Below are 14,681 nucleotides of genomic sequence, written 5' to 3'. Positions count from 1 at the left end.
GGGGTTCAGCCCCACCGCTGCACTGTGTGGGGGGGCATCAAGCAGAGGCTGGGCAGGGCTGGGCTGCATCTTGCCAGCCACAAAACGGGGTCCTGGTCAGCTGGTGGCTCCCGGTGTCCCCCACAAGGCTGGACTGCGCCTGGCCCTGCAGCTCTGGTTCCTCAGGGGCTGCCAGGCTGTTGCAGCTGGGCTGGGAAGCCTGATGCGGTGGCAGTGCACAGGGCAGCTGGCAGTGTGCCAGGCTGTGGAGGGGCGGCTTGGGTTGGGCGGGAGCAGCACAGCTCCTCACTATGCCATGGCAGTGCAGTGAAGGGGAGCGATGGTGGGGCAGGGGACACATCACTTCAGGGGTCTGTTTCAGCAGCTTGTGAGGGCTCAGGCAGTGGCCAGGGAGGAAAGTCTGACCCTCCCTGGCTGCACGGTGTTGGCTTTCCTGAGATGGGACATTAGGGTGGTGCTGATTTCACCTGGCCTCAGACTACCACGTGGGGATGCTCTCATGGATGCCCTGCCCTGAGCATCCCTGCTTTGTCAGCTGGGGCCATGCTGTGGGGTGTGGCTGTATCATGCAGCACTTGCTAACTTGGGGTAGGGGGTGTACATGTACCTGCCAGAGGGAGGGTGCTTGCACATGGACGCACATGTCCGTGTGCCCCAGCACCTCCAGGAGCACCCAGCTGGGGCGCAGTCTGGGGGTCAAGCCCCAAGCTGTGGTGCCCTGCAGAGCGCAGGGACATGCAGGTGCTGCAGTGGCAAGGCCAGCCCATGGGGCAGCTCCAGTAGGTCTAGGGACAGAAGGTGGCTGTCCTGCTGGGCAGGAGGTGGCTGTGGCATGGGGAGGGGATGGTGCCATGCAGGGCACAGGTGGGATGGTGCGTGTGTGAGGAGGGTTTGTGTGCAGCGCTGGGGTGGCATGCAGTGAACATGGGTGCAGAGTGGAGATGTGGTGAGGAAGTCTGGGTCTGCCAGACCTGTTTCCACACCCTGTGGGCGCGTGGCCCCTGCCATGGGGCTGGGCAGGGCAGGGGGTGCTCCTCGTGGGGTCTCAGATGGGCAAATGTCTGGTCCTAGCCTCATCCCTGGCCCCAAAGCCTGTCACAAGGTGCCGTGGTCTCCGAGCCAGCAAGACCCACCCAGGTGCTGCCCTGGCAGGTCCCTGCCACATGGCAGCGTGGGGAGATGCTGGGGACAAGGTCCCTCCCCACTGCCCCCCGCGTCTCCGCAGGCTGGGCCGATAACCGTGTGTTGATGTCTCTCTCTCTCTTGCTGCCCCTATGGAAGCGAAGTTTTCCGCTCCTGCAGGAAACAAAGCTACGGTAGGAAGACCCCTGCCCAATGCCAGCCCTGTCCCCAGAGCGGGCCCTGTCCCCGAGCCTGCCACCCTGCCCCCTCGCCGCCACTGTCCCCCTGCCCTGCTTCCCTGCCCCCACATCACCTCCACCAGCCACATTCCCACCATTGGCACCGTCTCCGTTCCTTCCATCATCTAACACTACTCCTGCCTGCTTTGCCTGCCCTCCCCTGCTTGTCCTTGCCCTGGTGGACTTTCCCACCCCTGGTCCTGCTGTTCCCTGCTGGCAGCTTGTCCCTGCAGGTCACAGCCATGCCCCTGCCCTGGTGCTGCCTCCTCCTGGAGCTGCCTGGGTCTCCTGCCCCTGGAGCTGGTGGATCTGCAAGGGGCAGCACCAGCCTGGCCTTCTGTCCTCATGTCCCCTCACCCCCTGCTCTCTCATTCCTCCTCCAGACTCGGAGACAGGCGAGGATGAGCCCAGTGATCCCCAGGTGACACAGCGCAGCGAGCTCCAGGATGAGACGGCCTTCAGCACCCCCACGGGTGAGCAGGGGGCATCCGGTGGGCACCGAGCCCTGGCGCCGGCTGCGGAGCATGGCCCCCTGCAAGGGCTCTGCTGACCCAGCTGTGGGGCTCTCCATGGAGGGGGAGCTGTGACCCACCCGTCCAAAGGGGAGAAGGCTTGGTGCAGGAGGGGGCTGCTTGGGACACCCTGGGACACCCCATGGCAGCTCAGCCCTCTCAGAGCAGGGTGCTGGGTTCATCCCTGCAGGCACCTGGTGTCGGCTCACCCCTCTCCTTCCAGGTGGGTCTGACACCCTCGTGGATGCCTCCATGAACACTACGCCGACCTCTGTGCTGGCCCTGTCACAGGCAGAGGAGCGCTCCAGCTGGTCGGGCAGCCAGCAGACTGTGGTGGAGAAGGAGACGGATGCCAGCCTCCCCGCACGGGGACCCTACCTCCGCCCTGCTGCCTGGCAGCAGCCGCAGGGAACCCCAAGGCAAGCAAACGCGCCGGCCCCATGCGGCGCCGAGGTCCGGCACCTGGGCGTGGAGCCGCTGGTGCGGGCGTCACGGGCTAATCTGGTGGGCACAAGCTGGGGGTCAGAGGATAGCCTTTCAGTGGCCAGCGACCCGTACGGCAGCGCCTTCAGCCTGTACCGAGGACGGGCGCTCTCACTCCATGTGTAAGTAGCCGGGGGAAGCGCGGAGGGGACATTGTGCCGGGGCCATCGCCTTCCAACCCCCGCAGCCATCTCCTCCCCTCCGCCTGGGCTTTCTTTGCCTTCGCCATCCCAGGATGAGGAATGGGGGCTCTGAGCAGTAGGCAGCCTGTTCCTGGTGAGGAGGTGGGAGCAACCCAGGCTGGGGGTGGGGGGGGAACAGGCCCTTGCATGGAGAGGGGATGCGGAACGGAGTCATTTTCTGCTGTGGCCAGGTTGGGGCTGGGGGTAACCCCTGTGCCACTGCGTGAGCTGCAGCATCCCACCTGCAGGTTGTTGGGCTGTGGGTGTCCCCCTGTCCCACCCAGCGGTGGGGGCTCTGCGCAGCCCAGGACACCTGCTGGTAGAGCTCTGCCACCCACAGTCCCCACTGCACAGGGGTGGCAGCAGGGGTCAGGGACATGCTGCCTACCCAGGACCTGCTGACATGCTCAGAGCCCCTGTCTTGCCCCACCACCTTTGGTCCCCATCCCCACAGGCCTGCTCCTTTGACCTCCATCCCACCCCTTTTTTTGTTCAAGGCTGCTTGTTCCACCAGAACCTCATCTCCACCTTATGATTTCTGCACCGTGATCACCAAGCCTGCCCGGGCGCAGCAGGGAGTGGGGACTTGCCCATAGCAGCATGCGCATGGGGAGGGCTTGTAGCCTTGGGGACACCCTCCACCTTGTGGAGGAGCTGGCCTGTGCTGCGCTGCCCTGGCACGCCAGGACACCCTGGTAGACTGGGGCACCCTCCGGCCCCAGGTCCTGTCTGCATGGCAGCCCTAGGGAGGGGACACACTCACTGGGTATCCCAGCATCACCCTGCTGTTCCACACGGGTACCCGCAGGCGAGAGGACACCACTGTGTCACAGCAGCCTAGGACTCTCACCCAACCCAGCCAGCTCCTGGTGGTGTCAGAGTGGCCAGATGCCCTCACTGAGGCCCCTCGAGGCTCCCCCAGTCCTGGGGCTGCCCTGGGCACCTGCCTCCCTTACCATGCCCCATTGGGTGCCATGGTGCAGGCTGGGAGCTGGGATGCAGATGGGCGGTGAGGGTGGGCTCTGAACCATGCTCCTCTTTCTCTCCCCTTGCAGCAGCATGCCCCAGGGAGGCTACCGGAGAGATGACTCCCACAGCGGCCCTGTGTCTCCAAAGCCTGGTGCTGAGCCTCCAAGGTCCCCTGCTGCCCTGCCACTGACCACCAAGCCACCCATCCTCCGCTCACCATCTCCCCGCGCTGGCCCATGCCTGCTGCTGCCCACTGGAGCTGTGTCCCAGCCTGCTGCCCGTAGCCCTGGCGTCCCCTCCTTCACACCCGTGACCCCTCGCAAGAAGTCCGCGGTGCCGGCCGAGTACCAGGACACTGTCCCTGAGGAGTATGAGGAGAAGATCAAGAAGCCCAAGTCCTCGGGGTACTCACAAGGCAGCACGCAAGAGTCCCGTCCCCAGACACCCATGAGCGATGCCTCCGGGCGTGTCTCGGTCCGGGCATCCCCCAAGCTGGTGCGTGCTGGCTCAAAGATCTTTGAGAGGCTGCAGTACTTCGAGGACCGGCGGAGGAGCCTGGAGCAGGGGGACAGCCCCTTCCCCACACACCCCTGCCTGCCCTTGCGCAAGACACGCTCCTTCGACCAGCCCCGGCTCTGGCTCACGCCGTACTAGCATGCTGGGTGGCTCGCGGGAGGATGTTCGGGAAGGAGGCCACTGGGAGCCTGGCAGCACGGCGGCAAGCAGGCGTTTGGCCTTCCGGCAGAAAGCCGCATCCTTTGACGAGCGGGGCAAGTTTGCCAGCCGTGTCTACGCCATTGAGCACAAGTTTGCAGAGGAGCTGACTCGCATCAAGCGGACGGTCTCCAAGCAGCAGCTGCGGCGCTCCCAGGAGCTGTGCAAAGCTGGGCTTCCCCCAGCACCCTTGCCCCCAGCAGCTGCGGAGCCCGCTGCCCACCATGCTCCCCGCACCCCCTCCTCACAGGGCACTGGTGGGCGGAAGGCTCTGCCGCCGAAGACCTTCCCACCAGCGGAGAGCATGCACGTCATCCAGCACCTGGCACTTTCCAGCGTGACGCTGGTAGGACCTGATGGGGAGCTGGAGCCAGGGGGGCTGCGTGGGAAGAAAGCCCCAGTGCGGGGCGGGGCGGCAGCCAGCCAGCCCACTGAGGTGGAGGATGTGACCACCAGGAAGGGTCTGCAGCAAGAAGGCACTGGGGAAGTGAAGAAGAAGGAGCAGTGGCCATTAGCACAAGCCACCCCGCAGGGATGGGTGACCCTTCCACAGGCGGGTCCCACTGAAGGCAGCCCATGCCCAGACGGGAGTCCCGCTGGTGGAGCCCGTGCCCCCGGGGCAGTGAGCGAAGCCTTGGCCACCCGGCTGACTGTGCCCCATGGGCTGTACCGGCGGCCGGAGGCACCCACGGAGGTGCGGTTCCTGCCCTGGGCGAAGCCGGGGATGGAGCAGGAGGCTCGGCTGGAGAGGAGCTGGGCAGGGCAGCACGGCGTGGGCAGGGAGGTGGAGAGAAGGCAGACAAAAGTGTTGGAGAAGAAAGAGAGTGGCCGGATGGCTCAAGAAGGCAGGAGCATGCGGAGCAAGGGGAAGGGGCGCCGAGCCAGGCCCACCTCTCCGGAGCTAGGTAGGGGCATGGCTTTCTGCCCTCTGGGCACAGAGCTGGCCTGGCCAGCCCCTGAGCAGGATCGGGGACCCCCAGCCTGCCCCTGGGAGGCGTGGGGAGTCCAGGCCGTGCCAGAGAGCACAGGGGTGGGGTGACTGGCACAGGTCTGCAGCCTGGGGATGCTGGCACCAACCAGTGCTGTAAGACGGACCAACCTGAGTACCAGTTTACTGGGCCTTGAGAATATAATGCTTGCTGATGTCTCTGTCCCTCCTGCCTGGCACAGAAGGACACAGGGGGCTGACCTCTGGCACCCAGCCCTTGGCTGGGCTGGCCCCCAGGGGCGCTGGGCACCCATTGCAGCTTGTCCCTGCTGGACCCTGCTCAGTGCTCCAGGCAGGGTGTGCAGCCCAAGTGTCCCCGGGGGATGCTGTGGTGACTTGGCCAAGGGAGAGGTGCCCTGCCCATCCCAGCATGCCCGGGTGAGACCAGACTGCACCCGGGCTGGGAGCTCCTTCCAGGCTCTGCTCTGGCCGGAGCAGTGCCAGGCCCACGTGCCTGAGGCTCCTGGCGCAGCCCCAGGACCTTTACCCATGTGCTGGGGCCACAGGAGGGGAGGGAGCTGGGAAGCTGATGTTGGTGTGGTGGGTCAGAGCAGCCAGCATCCCCCAGGGGAGCTGGGAGGAGCTGGGAGCAGGGACTGTGGTGGGCTGTATACTACTCTCCTCCTTCCACACCCTGCTGCCACCTCATCCCTTATGCTGTATGGGGATGTACAGCAGGCTGTATGCTCCCGGCCCCACGGTCCCCTGTCTTGTCCCACTGCAGGCACTATGCTGTGGTGGCTCCTGATATGGCCCTTTCCTCCACTGCATGGCCCAGGGACCTGCTAATGCCCCAGCGAGGGTGTGGGGCCTGTGGTGGCAGGGACAGGCAGGGGGTTGCGAAGCCCCTGCTCTGCCTGTGTGCAGCCTGGCGTGGCACAGGACCCACTTGCTCCACCCCACTGACATCCACGGGGCTCATCTTTCCCTGTCCAGAGTCTTCTGACGATTCCTACGTCTCAGCGGGTGAAGACCCCCTGGAAGCCCCCATCTTTGAGATCCCCATCCAGGACATGACAGTGGCCGTGGGGGCAGAGGTGCTGCTCAAGTGCATCGTCACGGCCAACCCTCAGCCTGAAGGTGAGCGACTGCGGGACTGGGGTTTGGGGGTGTGAGCGTGGCAGAGGGGCTATGTGTGCATCTGTGTGTCACCAGCTGAGCTGTCCCTCTGGGCCACCTGAGCTGTGTGGAGTGCACGCGCAGCCCGAGCTGGGTGTCTCAGGGAGGTGATGTGCCCACCCCGAGAGCACCCCTTTTGCCCTGACTCCCCCTCAGGCAGCACTGAAGTGCTTGGACACTGCCTGCCAGGGCAGGGTGTGAGGGCAACTTGTAGGCAGCGTGCCTACTGTTCCCCGGCGCTGGGCTGTAGGGACAGCAGAAGGGTGGCTGAGCACTGTGCAGGCAGGGACAGGTGATGCCCTGGGTTGCTGTTGGGACAGTTCAGGTAGTTTCCTGGAGGCAGAGGCCCGATTCCTGGCTCAGGGCTGATGGGCTTTGGGTGTGCTGTAGCCAGGATGTGGGCATGGGCAGCTGGGCAGCCAGAGCTGGTACCCGCCGACACAGCCCAGCAGAAGCGAAGCAGCTTTGATTCCCTCCTCCAGCCTCCGCTGGAGGGCAGGAGGATGCCTGGAATCAGACAGGGGCCAGCCCCACTCCCTCCATCGGGGCCGGGGGAACCTGGGGCAGCTCCCCATGGCAAAGGGGTCCCCAGGCCAGGCAGGGCAGCACCTGGTCTCACCTCGCCCTGCACTCCCCCCGGCGGAGCTTGGGCTCTCCTGCCCACGAGTGACCCTCGCCTCTGCCGCAGTGTCCTGGAGGAAGGACGGGGTCCCACTGCGGAGCAGCACGACGCGGCCCATCAAGGCGGAGGGTGAGCGTCATACTCTGCTGGTCAGGAGTGCCCGGGTAGCCGACGCTGGCCTCTACACTGTCACCGCGACCAACGAGGTGGGGGCGACCTGCTGCAGTGCCATCCTCAGCGTGCGGCCTGGTGAGTGCTGGCGGCCGGCGGCGGGAGGGTGGCCGGCGGTGGGAGGGCTGGCGCCGCGGCAGGCTGCCTGCCAGCTCGGCCGCTGCTGTCACTGGGAAGAAACCGGCTTCCTTACCCTACAAGGCTCTGTCTGAACCAAAGCAGCTGACGTGCTCCCGGAACGCGCGGAGGGATCCTGCCGGGAGCAGGGGGTCAGGCTGTGAGCATCCCCCGGCACCCAGCAAGCAGCCCAGTGTCTGGCGGCCCCCACACCTGCCCCGTGCCCCGCTAGCCATGGGGATACCCCAGTCTGCCCTCCAACCCTCGAACTGCGGGGGTACCCCTGCCTCCAGACTGCAAACCATGGGGATGCCCCTGCCTGCCCTCCAACCTGCGAACTGCAGGGATACCCCTGCCCTCCAACCCGCTAGCCATAGGGGTACCCCTGCCCCACAAGCTATTAGCTGTGGATATCAGCGGGACGCCCTGCCTGCCCACCAAGCTGCAGGCCGGGGGGATGCCCAGCCCGCCGCAGTCCCGGGGCTCTCCTCATCCCTGGGGAGGGTGCGGAGGCTCAGAGCTGCCCTGGGGGCTGGAAGCCCCCAAAAATGTACCCGCTCCGTGGTGCGGCGGGGCCGGGCGCCCAGGGACAGCAGCGGCGGGGCAGAGCCAGCCGGGGGGCCAGGCGGCGGGGGGCCGGGAAGGGGCCGGGAAGGGGCCCGGCAGCCCCCGGCCCGGCGGCGGGCCCTCCCCCGCGCTGCTGGCCCAGCCCCGGGGGGCGGGCGGCGCTGGGGCGGGGAGGGCTCAGCGGGCCGGCGGCGCTGCGGGCTGGAGGCGCGCCCGGCACCACCGCACCGGGCCCGGCGGCGGCGGCGGCTCGGCGGTGCGGCCCGGCACGGCGCGGCACGGCTCGGCTCGGGGCGGGGGCTGCCGGGGCCGCGTCCCCGGGTGAGTGCGGGGGGCGGCGGGAGGGCGGGCGGGGGGAGCCGGGGGTCGGGCCCCCCCTCCCAGCTCCCCGCCCTGGGGCTGCCCGCGGGGCCGCGGGGGGGCACGGCGCTCGCCCAGCGCCGGGCAGGGCCTCCAGCAAGGGGAGCGGGGCGGGCCGGGGGGAGAGGGCTGGGGGGGCAGCACCCCCTGCACGGCGGCCAGGCCGGGCCAGCACCCCGCGCCGCGCGCTGCTCCGCACTGGCACCCCCCGCCCCGGCCCCGCGCGCAGCCCGCACCCCGCGGGTCCCCCGTCCCGGCCCCGGGCGGGCTCCCGGTGCGGGCGGGCTCGGTCCCCCGGGGAGCGGGCAGGCGGCCGGCCGGGCTGGCGGGGGAGCGCAGCTGCCAATGTCACCTTCAGTCCTCGCCGGCTCGCGGCAGCGACAGCCATCCCGGGAATCCGGGCGGCTTAAGGATGGGAGCGCGGGCTGCTGCGTAAGAGCCACTTGAGCCCTGCTGTCGCCTTGCGGGATATCGCGTCCCCTTATCGTCCAGCGGAGCGCTGCTCCCTCCCCCTGCGCGGCCCCGCACCCCTTCGCTGCCGGCTGCTGCCGGGCTGGGGTGTGCCGCGGGCTGGGTGTCCCCGGGCATCCCGGGGTGCGGGGCGGTGGGGAGGGGTGCTCGGACCCGCGCGCCCGGCGCTGGCAGCTGCCAGCTGCTTACCCGGCCTCTCCCGTGCCAGCCCCCGCCGTGGAGCGGCATGGGAACCTGGCACCCCCCCTGGGCCAGGCCAGCCCCATCACCTCGGACGAGGAGTACCTGAGCCCCCTGGAAGAGTTCCCAGAGTCTGGCACGCCCCAGCACCGGCCGGCCATGAAGCTCCAGCCTAGAGCCGAGCATGGGGCTGCCCGTGGCTCCCCGGAGAGCACCTTCAAGGCTGCACCCACCTTTGAGGTGAGCTAACAGCTCCCCTGGGACCTGGCAGAGGGAAAGCGGTCAGGCCTTTCTGCCCCCTGATCTGGAGTGGTCCTGGCACCTGGGTAGCCTCCACCCCACCAGCTCCCCTGGTACTCCAGGGCTGCTGTTGTGTTGGGGAACACATAGCCCTGGGTGCAGTGAGTGGGGATGCATGATGCTAAGTGCAGGTGGGTGCTCGCTGCTCTCTGACCCCTGCTTCCACAGGTGTCCTTGTCAGACCAGTCGGTGCTGGAGGGGCAGGATGTCAGCATGAGCGTCCGTGTCCGTGGGGAGCCCAAGCCCATCATTTATTGGTGAGTCCCGGTGCTCGCAGGGGTTGTAGCTGGGCAGGGAAGGAGGGGACAGGCACGGTGACCTCCCCATTTGGGGATGGCCAGCTTGGAGCCCTGGTCCTGAGCAGGGTTGGGGGTGGAGGAGAGGGGTTTTCTGGGGACAGCCAGGTTGGATGTGCAGGGCCAGGCATGACTGTGCTGTTCTGCCCGTGTCCCGAGCAGGTTGAGGAACCGGCAGCCGGTGAAGTACGGCCGCCGGCACCACGTGGAGGAGGCAGAGGGCGTGCGGGGGCTCTTCACACTGCACATCCTGGCAGCAGAGCACACTGACACCGGCTTCTACACCTGCAAGGCTGTCAACGAGTACGGCACCAAGCAGTGCGAGGCCAAGCTGGAGGTCAGAGGTAAAGCTCCCCAAGCACGTCCCCCCTGACCCCGAGGGGCCAGCTGGCTCCAGTGCCCTGCATGAGCTGTGTGGGGAAGGGGCCACTGCAGACTCCCCCTTGGCCATGCTCTGGAAGAAGGGGATGAGCCTGCCTGCCCTTCCTTGTTGCAGGGCAGCAGAAAATTGGAGCTGTGTGGCCTGGGGCTGTCTGCAGAGGCTGGCCCTGCAGCAGAAGGCAGGCTGCCCTGCTGCCCCATCCAGATGTGCAGCCCCATGGCCCTGGATCCCACTGCCCAGCTCTGCCAGGACCCCTGTCAGCCTGACCCAGAGCCTGCTGCTCCCTGCAGCCCAGCTTCACCCCACATCCCCTGTCCTCCCACATACCCACTTCTGGGGCTGGGTGTTGCCCCTGTCTGTGCAGGCAGGGCTTTTGCCCTTGATGGCCCTGCAGGGGACATGTCCCCCCTGCCCCTGCTCCCTCCCTCCTTGCCCCAGGCAGCCTCCAAGCTGCATGTCAGGCACAGGGCAGCTTGGAGAGGTCCACCCCTGTCTGTTTCCAGCAATAGCCCTATGTGTGCACGGGACTGGGTTGTCCAGCCCCCTTCCCCTGCTGTCCCCCCCCAGCCCTGCTGTGGTCCTCCCAGGACCCCAATATATGTGTGCAAATGGGAAGGGGTGGCTGGGGACTGATAGCCAGGCTCTGCCTGGCGTCCCCTGAGATCAGGGAAGGAGCTTGTGGGGATGAGTGATGTTGCCTCTCTCCTTTTGCCTTTTGCTGTGTGTGCCCTGCTCCCCCCAGCCCTCCCCGCTGACAGCTGCCTGAGCTCCCTGGGCTGCGCCCATCCTGCCCCGGCCTTGGCTGCACTGCTTGTACCCTGCCGGGACCCCGCTCCCAGCCTCTGGCAAAGTGTGGTGGCACTGGGGTGGGAGTGGGAGCCGGTCCTGTACCTCACAGCCAGCAGGAGTTGGGCTGCGGGGGTGACGGCCTAAGCCCCAGCCCCTCTTGGGGGGCTCAGTGAGTGGCTCTGCACCTTGGTGGGCACTCACACCCCTTGTGCTGGTGCTGGCATGTGCGTGCGTGTGTGCCGGCCCTGTCGCTGCTGCACTAACCCTTCCGCTTGCTGACTGCAGTTTTTGTCTGTACGCAGGGGGAGTACGATAAGGGGGTGCATCTCTCAGAGCCGCGGCTGCGGGGCTCTTAGTTGGACACCTCTTAGGCAGTGGACCTCACCTTGTGTTATTACCTTCTGCTCCATCCACCGCCTCGTCCTGGATGCACCGCGGGGACGCGCGGGCCCTCGACTGCGGGCAGGGGCTCGCCGGATGGCTGGGGGAGGCGTAACCGAGGCGGGGCGAGGGGAGCAGTGGGGGAGCACCAGGCACCCCCTCAGCTGAGCCAGGGCGGCTGTATGATGCTGTCTTGTCTCTTGCTCCGTCCGCTTGTCCCTGTCTGTGTGTCCTGCTGCTCCTCTCCTTGCTGCCCAGGGAAGGGGAGCAGGGAGCTGAGCCCACGGTCGCCACTGTGCCGGCCGGGGCTGTAGGGAAGGGGCTGCAGTGTGGCAGCAGCTCTGCAATGGCCACCTTGGAGCGTGGGGGACAGGAGACCCTGGGGACCCCCGTGGGGGAGCACTCTGCCCCATCCGCAGGGGGGAGGGAGAGCTTCGGCCCCTTTGGCTTCGCGGCGGCCACCCAGGCACCAGCCTGGCCACCACAAGACGTCCCTTGCAGCCCCAGGGCTCGGGGTCTGTCTGGAACACCCCCTGGCTCCTGGTCTCTTCTCCCCAGGGAGGGGGCTTGGTGGGGGGGGCGGGCTGCGAGGCCGTGACCCTTTTTTTTGTAGCTCTAATAAAATCTGTTTGGTAAAGCGCTGTGTGGTGTGTTCCTGGCACGGACACCTCCCCTCACACCTGGCCCTCTCCCCGGCTCAGCTCTGCTTTCCACATCTTGCCCCCACCTCCTGCCCTTCCCCGCTGCACTCCCTGCCCACTGCGCCGGGCCCCCTCCCTGCATGCCTCCCCTGTCCTGCATGTTCCCTCCCTCCATCCCCACCGCCTCTCATGGTTGCTTTTAAGTTGCTGAGACGCGTCTCTCTTTCTTTCTCTCTCTTCCCCCTTCCCGGGCAGCTCGCCCCGAGTGCCAGTCCCTGGCCATCGTGGTTCCCCTGCAGGACATGGTGGTCGGGGCGGGGGAGCTGGTGCTCTTTGAGTGCCTGGTGGCTGGCCCGCCAGACATGGACGTGGACTGGCTGTCCCGGGGCCGGCTGCTCCAGCCCGCCCTGCTCAAATGCAAGATGCATTTTGACGGGCGCAAGTGCAAGCTGCTGCTCACCTCCGTGCATGAGGACGACAGCGGGATCTACACCTGCAAGCTCAGCACTGCCAAAGGTAAGCAGCGGTCACACAGCTCTCTAGGGGAGGGTCTTGCTCAGGGCTTGACCCTCGGGTGGTGCCTGGGATGGACAGCCCCCTCCCCTGCCCCTGGGTTTGGGGCTCTGGTCCCCCTGGGATGTAGCCGAGTGCTGCAGGTGGGGGACAGAGGAGCAGGGAAGGAGTGGTTACTGCCCCAGGAGCTGAGGAGCTTTCCCTAGCTGGAAACCTGGTGTGCATCAGCCCTCATGCTCCAGCACCCTGAGCCTTGCAGCCCTGTCCCACCTCACTGAGCACCTCAGCCAGTATGCATGCAGCTCCCAGAATCATGAAGAGATGCATTTGCACTGTGGCTGCACCAGCTGGATGCGCCGCACCGGGGTGCCCAGCTGTCCCTGTCCCCCGGCTCCAGAGCCTCTGGGCACCTGGCTGCAGTACCAACCTGTCTCTGCTGGGCTGGGAGGTGGCAGGGGGTCACAGCTGCCCATGCTCTCCCACCAGGCCATCACTGATGGCAGCTGATGAAGAGCAGCAGGAGCCGGCCTCTGTCCCATGGCTGTGACAACCCCTGTGCCTGCACATGCTGCCCAGCCTTTGTCCCCCACAGCAGGGTAGGGACAAGGGTCCCTTTCGTTCCCCAGCCTGCCTGGGCAGCCCCTTGGCGCTAATCCAGGCTGTGGTGGGTGCAGCAGTCAATGGTATTCCCAGCACCCTGAAGCTGGTGCCTGTGCATCCCTCCATAGAGGAGGCTGTATGCCTGCAGGGATTTGAGGGCAGCGGCAGTTTTGGGTGCAGGGAGGTCAGGCTGTGCCTGAGCATGGTGTCAATCCCTGCCCAGGGTGGGCAGCGACACCATCATTGCTAAGCGGTCCCTGCTGCAACCCCCCTCATCTGGAGCATCCAGCCTGTGCCCATCCCCATACTGTGCTTTGGTGCTGCATGCACTGGTGCTGCCTGCTTCAGTGTCACTGCCGTGTCCCCAGGGGGCTAGGCCAGCTGTGACCCCTGCCCTATGGGAAGGACGGGGCATTCTCCCACCCCACCTTGTTGCTGGCATCTGTACTGCTGTGAGGGGAGGGAAGAGGCACCCCACTGCCGGCAGGGCCCCAGCCCTGGGCACAGGGACCCTGCACACACTTGTACCCCGCTTGCCCCATGCAGGGACAGAGCCCAGCACACAGGCCACCCGAGCTCAGCCCCCACTGGGTGTGGGGTAGCTCAGCTACAGATATGTCAGCTGCTGGGGCTGCAGCTGGAGGGGCCACAGGCTGTCTCTTGCCCTGCTCATGCACATGTTATGTGGGGCTTACCCCTGCCCGCTCTCCTTGCAGATGAACTGACCTGCAGTGCCCGGCTGACCGTGCAGCCCTCTGTGCAGCCGCTCTTTACCCGCAAGCTGGAGGACATGGACGTAGTGGAAGGGCGGACGGCGCGTTTTGACTGCATGATCAGCGGGACTCCCCCCCCAGCAGTCACCTGGACCCATTTTGGTAACTCCCAAGCCCAGAGAGCTTGCCCAGGGCACTGCAGGGAGACCACTCCGGATCTCCTTGGGGGTTACAGTCAACGGCTGGTGTCTGGCTGGGGCTGGGAGGGGTGCTGATGCTGATCCTAGTGTGTGTTTCCATGCAGGCCAGCCAGTGCAGGAGGGGGAGAATGTGCGGATTCAGCAGGATGGAGGGCTGCACTCACTGGTCATTGTGCATGTGAGCAGCGAGGACGAAGGGCGGTACATGGTGACTGCCAGGAACACCCATGGACATGTGGAGTGCTCTGCCGACCTCTATGTGGAGGAGCCACGGCCATCTGCTGCCTCCCAGATGTAAGAGTTAGGGGTGCCCAGGATCTGCATCCCCCCTTCTTGCTCCCCACTGGTATTTGGGGGACAACAGATTCGTGCTTGGGCTGGGCTGGGGTCACTGTGCTCCCACTGTAAGTGTGTGTGGGCTCTTGCAGCTCCAAGCTGGAGAAGATGCCATCCATCCCGGAGGAGCCAGAGCAGGCAGAGACAGAGGCAGAGTGCTTCACCATGCCTGATTTCCTGAAGCCACTGCACAACCTGGATGTGGTGGAGTCGAAGGAGGCCGTGCTGGAGTGCCAGGTGGCCGGGCTGCCCTACCCCTCCATCACCTGGTTCCACAACGGTTCCCGCATTGACAGCACTGATGACCGCAAGATGATGCAGTGTAGGGCTCCCTGCCACCCTCCCCTCCCCCTTGAGGTCCCTCCACTGGGGCAGAGGAAGGAGGGACACCCTGGGAAGAGGCATCACCCCCCAGACCTTCACGCCCCGTGAGGCAGGGAGGGAGCTCTGCACCGCTTGGCTGGTGGGGTCTTACCCGTGTCCCCCTGTTCCCCCCCAGACAAGGATGTCCATCGCCTGGTGTTCACATCTGTCAGCCATGCACATGCTGGCGTCTATAAAAGCGTCATCGCCAACAAAGTGGGGAAAGCCACATGCTACGCACACCTCTATGTCACTGGTAAGCAGCAGTGGGCACCATCAGGGATGCGCAGCCACTTGCTGCCACACTCTCAGGCTGTGCCCTGCGGGTCAGTGGCACTACAGCAAGGTCCT

At 66.2% G+C, this 14,681-nt stretch overlaps 1 protein-coding gene across 1 annotated transcript in view; it reads left to right on the top strand.

The window, feature by feature from the left end:
* The window catches only part of SPEG (striated muscle enriched protein kinase), a 38,003-nt gene that overhangs the window by 11,384 nt on the left and 11,938 nt on the right, over positions 1-14,681 (top strand). Inside the window, 15 exon segments of the mRNA XM_055812115.1 lie at positions 1,282-1,316; positions 1,745-1,834; positions 2,097-2,478; positions 3,594-4,134; positions 4,136-5,126; positions 6,146-6,289; positions 7,017-7,199; positions 8,845-9,056; positions 9,285-9,373; positions 9,575-9,756; positions 11,861-12,121; positions 13,435-13,593; positions 13,736-13,925; positions 14,060-14,289; positions 14,467-14,586. Of these exon segments, the coding sequence (XP_055668090.1) occupies positions 1,282-1,316; positions 1,745-1,834; positions 2,097-2,478; positions 3,594-4,134; positions 4,136-5,126; positions 6,146-6,289; positions 7,017-7,199; positions 8,845-9,056; positions 9,285-9,373; positions 9,575-9,756; positions 11,861-12,121; positions 13,435-13,593; positions 13,736-13,925; positions 14,060-14,289; positions 14,467-14,586 (3,809 nt within the window).

The sequence above is a fragment of the Falco peregrinus genome, chromosome 8, assembly GCF_023634155.1.
Source record: "Falco peregrinus isolate bFalPer1 chromosome 8, bFalPer1.pri, whole genome shotgun sequence".
Taxonomy (NCBI): domain Eukaryota; kingdom Metazoa; phylum Chordata; class Aves; order Falconiformes; family Falconidae; genus Falco; species Falco peregrinus.
This window is presented reverse-complemented; position numbering and strand designations above follow the sequence as displayed.